At 45.0% G+C, this 8,746-nt stretch overlaps 1 protein-coding gene across 1 annotated transcript in view; it reads right to left on the bottom strand.

The window, feature by feature from the left end:
* LOC111951275 (protein kinase C theta type-like) overlaps window positions 1-8,746 on the bottom strand; it is a 31,443-nt gene that overhangs the window by 2,755 nt on the left and 19,942 nt on the right. The window contains 15 exon segments of the mRNA XM_070434722.1: window positions 50-168; window positions 424-558; window positions 560-580; window positions 582-632; window positions 864-943; window positions 946-949; window positions 1,024-1,197; window positions 3,637-3,800; window positions 3,916-4,048; window positions 4,236-4,345; window positions 4,766-4,895; window positions 5,880-5,965; window positions 6,082-6,113; window positions 8,256-8,439; window positions 8,690-8,702. Coding sequence (XP_070290823.1) covers window positions 50-168; window positions 424-558; window positions 560-580; window positions 582-632; window positions 864-943; window positions 946-949; window positions 1,024-1,197; window positions 3,637-3,800; window positions 3,916-4,048; window positions 4,236-4,345; window positions 4,766-4,895; window positions 5,880-5,965; window positions 6,082-6,113; window positions 8,256-8,439; window positions 8,690-8,702 — 1,436 coding nt within the window.

Here is an 8,746-nt window from a genome sequence, read left to right on the forward strand (position 1 = left end):
ATGCGTCCTTGGTCAGCCAGGGGGTAACAGGGTCATCTGTCTGATGGACTGGAACAGTTCCTCCTCATCGCGACCATGGAATGGAGACTGGCCAATCAGCATCTCGTACAGCAAGACCCCGAACGACACCAGTCCACTGAGCTGCCGTACTTCTGCCCCCAGCAGAATCTAAAAAATCATGACCGTTCAGTTCAACATGACATTCTCTTCATCATCATCATCACTTCATGTTGTTTATCTAAAACCAGTACATTAGACAGAGATGGTATGTAATTGATTAATGATACAAACAATGAGATCAGAATTGAGTCTGAGAAACATTAGTTCCTAAGGGAACGTTTCCATTGGTTGTACACCTTTTAAGGGTTGCAATGGTGATAGTAAGAGTGTAGATTCCTATAGTGATGGTGGACATGCAGTCACCTCTGGGGCGATGTAATCAGGTGTTCCACAGAAGGTGCAGGTCCGCGTTTCTCCCTCCATGTTCTCCTTACACATCCCAAAGTCTGCTATCTTTATATGGCCTTCTGAGTCTAACAACACGTTGTCCAGCTTCATGATCCCTATAGACAATGCCTTTTGGAGTGGAGGAACTGGAGCCCACAGATAATCTCAGCAGCATAGAACCTACAGCCAGAGGGAGGAGAGAGGGGATGTGAGGAGAGAGGGATGGTTGGAGAGAATGCAGGATGTGTTTGTGTGTGTCTTGTGTGTGTGTGTGTGTGTGTGTGTGTGTGTGTGTGTGTGTGTGTGTGTGTGTGTGTGTTGTGTGTGTGTGTGTGGTGTGTGTGTGTTGTGCATAGTGGTTGGTGTGTGTGTGTGTGTGTGTGTGTGTGTGTGTGTGTGGTTTAACTTACGTCGACTCTCTGCACGTCAAACTTGTGAAAGTTTCTGGATGTGGAACATGAGGTCACCCCGTTCAGATACTCCATCACAAAGAAAGGTTCTCCTGTCACGACACACAAACACGTAGTCATATCAACAAAACCTTGTGGTTTGAGTGTTGGTGTGTGTGTGTGTTACCGTGGTCTGGAAGGTGCAGTGGAGGTGTGTGAGGAAGGGGTGTTCCCAGGCCAGGGAGAGTACTCTCCTCTCCACCATGGTACACTCCACATCATCATCCAMCAGAACCACGTCCTTCTTCAGAGCCTTCACCGCAAAGAACTCTCTACTGCTCTTCAGCTCGGCCAAAAACACCTAGCAACACACACAGATGATACGTACATGTAGGAAATCACTGCGTTCAGCTATTCAGGGCTTGTCAAATGGAGGTGTAGGATCCGTCAGGCAATGTCTAAGTACAGTCAAGAACTCTCTTTAGTACACTGGATCCAGGGACATAGAGCATGGCTAGAATATGTTCAAAGACTAGGCAACACAAGTCACACTTTGATATTTTTTGGTTTCATAACATCATTATTACTAGCGTTGAAAAACGACCTGGAATTTATCGAAGTACATTTCCTGGTAATTAACAGGTAATCTATGGCAATCTATGGTAACTTCAATAATTTATACCAGAATAATTTGTATTAAATGTTTTCACTCACAARATTTATTTTTTCTTTATCTTTATATCTGTGTCCATATTATCCGTGAGTTTCTAGTGGATAGACAGTATGATTCACGAGAAAACAGCCTGATTCATGAAAAAAAGCATCTAATCAACAATGACATAATTTCCAATTAAATCTGTAACTCTTCCAACTATTGACTTTTTTCTCAACTGCCACCAGTTTGGTGTAATAAAAACATTTGCAATAAAAACATATTGACAGAGTAAAATAAATAAAAGTGTGTAAAAATGTAAAGGATATATTATGCTTCTACACCTGCTGCATTGCTTGCTGTTTGGGGTTTTAGCCTGGGTTTCTGTACAGCACTTTGAGATATCAGCTGATGTAAGAAGGGCTATATAAATACYTTTGATTTGATTTGATATTCAACACCAATGGTATTCACTAACTTGATGGGTTATATTTAGGATAACGTTTTAAAGCTTTGTCATTCAAGTTTGTTTATTCAAATCATCTTAATATATTATTTGATACACTTTACATGTTATGAACATTTCATAAAATCCTGAAAGTTTCCAAAATTCTGGTAGTTTACTGGTAAACTTAGAAAGCTACCGGTAACGTTATTGGTAACACTCAGGTAGAGGCCAATCAGTGTCCGAGACACTCCCCCATTGACGTCCATTCTAGCGAAGTTCTAGTACATTCTGGTTCTGGAACATTCTGACCAACATGTTTACAGGTCCAAACATAATCATCACAACACCAACATTATATTTCAATTAAGGTTATCTTACTCCTCATGGGTAGGCTCTCTTCCTTATATCACAATACACAGATGGCAAGCATGCCCTCTCCCCCTGCTAGAAACTTCTGCTTAGGTCATGCTGACACAGGCTCACAGGCTTGAGTATAATAACAGAATATACACTGAGTATAACAAACATTAAGAACACCTTCCTAATATTGAGTTGCACCACTTTTTGCCCTCAGAACAGCCACAATTCGTCAGGGCCTGAACTCTACAACGTGTCGAAAGCATTCCACAGGGATGCTGGTGAGTGTTGACTCCAATGCTTTCCACAGTTGTGTCAAGTTGACTGGATGTCCTTTGGGTGGTGGACCATTCTTGATACACATAGGAAAATGTTGAGAGTGAAAAACCCAGCAGCGTTGCAGTTCTTGACACACTCAAACCAGTGCGCATGGCACCTACTACCATACCCCGTTCAAAGGCACTTCAATRGTTTTTCTTGCCCATTCACCCTCTGAATGGCACACAGAGACAATCTATGTCTCAATTGTATCAAGGCTTAAAAATCCTGATTGAACCTGTCTGCTCCTAATGTTTTGTACACTCAGTATATGTTTGTTAACAATGCAATCTCTATAAAWAACGAAGTACACTTTCATCTGCACGGTTTCCATCAGCTAGAGCAAGACATATCTGTCACGCCTTGACCTTAGAGATCCTTTTTATGTCTCTATTTTGGTTTGGTCCGGGTGTGAGTTGGGGTGGGCATTCTATGTTTTGTGTTTCTATGATTTTCMATTTCTATGTTTTGGCCGGYTWTGGTTCTCAATCAGGGACAGCTGTCTATCGTTGTCTCTGATTGGGAACAAATACTTAGGRAGCTCTTTTTTCCARCTGTGTTTGTGGGAAGTTGACTTTGTTTAGGGCACATAGCCTTTGAGCTTCACGGTTTGTTTGTCGTGTTTATTGTTTTGTTCGGCGTCTTGTTTAATAAAGGAACATGTACGCTCACCACGCTGCACCTTGGTCCTCTTTTTTCAACGGCCGTGACAATGTCACCATAAACTGAGACAAGGCTTGGGCTTGATAAATGTTCTAGTTATCAATGGACTGAGAAACTGGTTGTGAGTTCAATTCCCACGAGGGACCAGTATGTAAAAAAAGTATGAAAATGTATGCACTCGCTCTGGATAAGAGCGTCTGCTAAATGACTCAAATCTAAACGTCAATGTAAACTCCCTGTATGTTATAGAAGCACTAGACCCAGTTTATGGTGATATGTCTTAAGGCCAGATAGAAAACATATATCCCTAGTGAATCTAGGGGCTCACTAGGTGCAGTGGTTTCTCTCTCTCTCTCTGGTACCTTGCCGAAGCTGCCTTTGCCAAGCATCTTATGCAGGATGAAGTTGTCGAGGGTGAACTTGTGGTGTTCTTTTCTGGGGACGGCATACAGCGTCTCAGGCTCCTCCAACACAGGGGCAGGCATGTCCCCCTCCGCTGGGGTGTCCCACGATATACCCTGCTGCTCTGGAGAGGGGGTGGAGAAGGGGAGATAGTAATTTAGTCCTATTAAGTCTCAAGTTGACTACAAAGACCTCACAGTTGCATGAATGACCAGGTTGACCATGTGTGGTCTCCTTACCTTTTCGCCCAGCGGTGGCTGCTGTCGGGGGGAGACCTGCCACTAAACCTGAAGGTTCCCGCACCACCCCTGCCTGGCCCACACCCACCGGCCCGCCTCGACTATAGATCTCACTCTCTCTGGAGCCCCTGGCCTATAGGAAAATGCATAGACACATAACAATTAATAACATAACACAATGCTACAGTATCTYTATAACGGGCAGGGATAGATTCCTTACAATCAACATACATTTTTGTAATATTTTTTTAATGAAAAGCACTTTTGTGGATCTGTCAGACAGCATTGACTTCCTAACCCCTCGACCCCTGAACTCTGACCTGCTGTTTAGTCTCGATCGTGGCCAGGGCTTCAGCCATCAGTTTCTGGTTGACMCCACACAGGTTGGCCACCTTTTTCTGGCACTTGTGATGAACGTTCATACCACACTCTGCATGGACAACACACATGGTTACACAGTATACAGACACAGATGGAATGGCACGATGAAATCAATACATTTGGATATTTGGGATCCTGTAACGGTGAAATAGGGAATCATGTGAAAAGGTATGGTACAATATAATGGTTTGATAGGGTACTGTTATGATTTGAGATGGTAATGGTATGATGTGATTGTGAAATGACAGTGATGTGATGTTATGATGTGATCAGGGTCTCTTACACAGGAGGTTGGTGGCACCTTAATTGGGGAGGACTTGTGGTAATGGCTGGAGAGGAATAGGTGGAATGGTATCAAATACATCAAACACATAGTTTCCATGTGGTTGATGCCATTCCATTTGCGCCGCTCCAGCCATTATTATGAGCCATCCTCCCCTCAGCAGCCTCCTGTGGACTGTCCTCTCACCCTCACACTTGAGTCCCTGCTTGGCCAGCCCCCACAGCAGCGTGCCACAGTGTTCACAGAACGTGGGGCTCTTGTAGTTGTACACCTTAAACCTGTGGGGCATGTCGATCTTAAAGCGCTCCTTGTGGATCTGCAACACACAGCAAACACACTCTGTCACCTGAACACGCCGCACTACAACCCTTTGTTGCCATGGAAATATGACACAGGAAGTAGGCAACAACTGCTTTGGACGTTTTAGGGAAGTAAAATCCCTGGGATAAACCTGTAAATTTTTTCTCTGTCTAGGAATCGGGTGAGTACTGGTACCACAGGAGCTGTCTGCTCTGCGAAGAACCAACCACTGTCTCAGCTGTGTACTGTGAGAGAGATGAGTTAGTCGTGTGTACTGTAGAGAGAGTGAGTTAGTCAGTGTGTACTGTGAGCAGAGATGAGTAGCAGTGTGTACTGTGAGAGAGTGATTAGTCAGTGTGTACTGTGAGAGAGACGTGAAATTAGTCAGTGCTGTACTGTGGAGAGAATGACAGTTAACGTCAGTGTGTACTGTGAGAGAGAATAAGTTACAGTCAGTGTGTACTGTGAGGAGAGAATAATTACAGTCCAGTGTGTACTGTGAGAGAGAATAAGTTACAGTCAGTGTGTACTGTGGAGAAAATCAAGAATTTAAGTTACAGTCGTGTGTACTGTGAGAGAAGAAATAAGTTACAGTCAGTGTGTACTGTGAGAGAGAATAAGTAACAGTCAGTGGTATGCTGAGAGGAAAAGTTACAGTCAAGCTGGTGGTACTGTGAGAGAGAATAAGTTACAGTCAGTGTGTATGTGGTTGACTTTAACCGACAATTAACAAGTGTGTTACCTCTGAGCTAAACCACAGTCACCAAAGCCCAGATACACTGTATGTCAGTCTGTCTGCATGCAATCTAAGGGGACCTCCAGGTGTCTTAATTGAGGTTCCTCATGTCACAAACACCAAGACAAAGTGGACACCGTTTACTGCCACTATTATTGGAAACCACGCAACTAAATATAATCACAAATCCAAGATGCTCTAAAATGCTCAAAATCACTTACTGTCATCGTTGTATAGAAACGGACTACAATGTACAGGGCCTACCATGGTCTCTTTGCTGTTGATGGCCGACCCAGTGCACTTGGCGATGATTTTGTCAATGCATTTCTTGTGGATGGCTGCGTTGCACTCTGAAAGACCAAGGATGAGGGGATGAGAGTGTAGACAGGAGAGAGGACGGAGGAGTGTAGGGATAGAATATGGAATAGGTAGAAGATGAGGGGAAAGAGAGAGCAGAGATACTCACGTTGACACTGATAACCCTGCTTATTCAGACCCCTGTGGGGAACAGAAACACAACATGAACAGGAACCAGGAAACAAACACTGGATGATGTGGATGATGTGGATGATGTTTAAATAGAAATACTGTAGTGTTTGTTTCAGAGGGACAATGAAAAAAATCTATGTGAACGATGTCATACAGTATTTTCACTCCAATTGACTAGGTTTTAAATAAAGTTAGGTTGTGATATACATACTGTACAGAAAGAAGGGGCACTTATAGAGCACGTACACTGAGTATACAAAATATTAAGAACACCTGCTCTTTCCATGATACACTATATATACAAAAGTATGTGGACACCCCTTCAAATGAGTGGATTCGCCAATTTCAACCACACCCTTTGCTGACCGGTGTATAAAATCGCGCACACAGCCATGCAATCTCTATAGACAAACATTGGCAGTAGAATGGCCTTACTGAAGAGCTCAGTGACTTTCAACGTGGCACCGCCATAGGATGCCACCTTTCCAACAAGTCAGTTCGTCAAATGTCTGCCCTGCTAGAGCTGCCCCGGTCAACTGTAAGTACTGTTATTGTGAAGTGGAAACGTCTAGAAGCAACAATGGCTCAGCCGCAAAGTGGTAGGCCACACAAGCTCACAGAACGGGACCGCCGAGTGCAGAAGCGCGTAGCATATARAAATTGTCTGTCCTCGGTTGCAACACTGACTACCGAGTTCCAAACTGCCTCTGGAAGCAACGTCAGCGCATGGAAACCCGGATCTCCAGCTTTCCCAGATCTCCAGCTTGCCGTTCTCCTTTTTGCAGCGTGAGGCCAGGGTGTCCAGCTGCACCACGGCCTCAGACTTTAGCTCAGCGGTTTTATCCTTCACCACCACGTGCATGACACGGCCCCGGTGGACATGGGCGTCAAACTGTTCGTCAGGAGCTTCATGAAATGGGTTTCCATGGCCGAGCAGCCTCACACAAGCTTAAGATCACCATGTGCAATGCCAAGTGTCGGTTGGAGTGGTGGAAAGCTCGCCACCGTTGGACTCTGGAGCAGTGGAAATGCGTTCTCTGGAATGCTGAATCACGCTTCACCATCTGGCAGTCCGACAGACAAATCTGGGTTAGACGGATGCCAGAACGGTACCTGCCCTAATGCATAGTGGCAACTGTAAAGTTTGGTGGAGGAGGAATAATGGTCTGGAGCTGTTTTTCATGGTTCGGGCCCCTTAGTTCCAGTGAAGGGAAATCTTAACACTACAGCAGACAATTACATTCTAGATGATTCTGTGCTTCCAACGTTGTGGTAACAGTTTGGGGAAGGCCCTTTCCTGTTTTAGCATGACAATGCCCTGTGCACAAAGCGAGGTCCATACAGAAATGGTTTGTCGAGATCGGTGTGGAAGAACTTGACTGGCCTACACAGAGCCCTAATCTCAACCCCATCGAACACCTTTGGGATGAATTCGAACGGCGACCGTGAGCCAGGCCTAATCGCCCAACATCAGTGCCCGACCTCACTAATGCTCTTGTGGCTGAATGGAAGCAAGTCCCTGCAGAAATGTTCCAACATCTAGTGGAAAGCCTTTGCAGAAGAGGGGAGGCTGTTATAGCATCAAAGGGGGGACCAAATCCATATTAATGCCCATGGTTTTGGAATGAGATGTTCGACGAGCAGGTGTCCACAAACTTCTGGTCATCTAGTGTATAGACTGACCAGGTGAATCCAGGTGAACGCTATGATCCTTTATTGATGTCAACTGTTAAATCTGCCTAGATGAAGGGGAGGAGACAGGCTAAAGAAGCACTTTTAAGCCTTGAGACAATTGAGACAGGTTTTGTGTATTCAGAGGGTGAATGGGCAAGACAAAAATGGGGTGTGGTAGTAGGTGCCAGGCACACCGGTTTGTGTCAAGAACTGCGACGCTGCTGGGTTTTTCACGCTCAACAGTTTCCCGTGTGTATCAAGAATGGTCCTCCAGCCAAAGGACATCCAGTCAACTTGACACAACTGTGGGAAGCATTGGCGTCAACATGGGCCAGTATCCTTGTAGAACACTTTAAACACCTTGTAGAGTCCATGCCCGGACAAAACTGAGGCTGTTCTGAGGGCAACTCAATATTAGGAAGGTGTTCCTAATGTTTGGTATAGTCAGTGTATAGTGTTTTGGCTCAGTGGACGTACCAGACAAACTCTTTACAGACGGAGCAGAAGGTGGGCTGGGGGAAGAAAGTGGCGCTGAACTCATGACATTTGACCTCGTGGATCTTGGCCTGTTTGATGGCCCCGCGTCGTGCGTGGAGGGCAAAGACTCCCGGATCCCTGTCTCTCTCTCCAAATCCATCTCCCTCACCTGAACCTGTGGCTTCTGGGAAACAGGCGCAGACACATGAAAGTTATGTACACTGCATAGTCTTGTCACAGTTAAAAGACAGAGGAAGAGAAAGAGAGAGACATGCTAGTCATATTTGCTCCTCTGTAAACGCATGATAGGAATGTCCTTCTGCCAGTCTGTGTGCGTGCAAGTGAGTGACTGTGTCTGTGTGTGTGTGTTTGGGAGAGAGGAAGAAGGCCTTTGGCTGACTTCCTGTCCTACAGCCCCACAAGCATGTATTCACTAGACACTGACAGCTGCAAATTTAACACGCCCTCCATGATCAACGACAGTCTGTCAA

The sequence above is a fragment of the Salvelinus sp. IW2-2015 genome, linkage group LG24 (genome assembly GCF_002910315.2).
Source record: "Salvelinus sp. IW2-2015 linkage group LG24, ASM291031v2, whole genome shotgun sequence".
Classification (NCBI taxonomy): Eukaryota; Metazoa; Chordata; class Actinopteri; order Salmoniformes; family Salmonidae; genus Salvelinus; species Salvelinus sp. IW2-2015.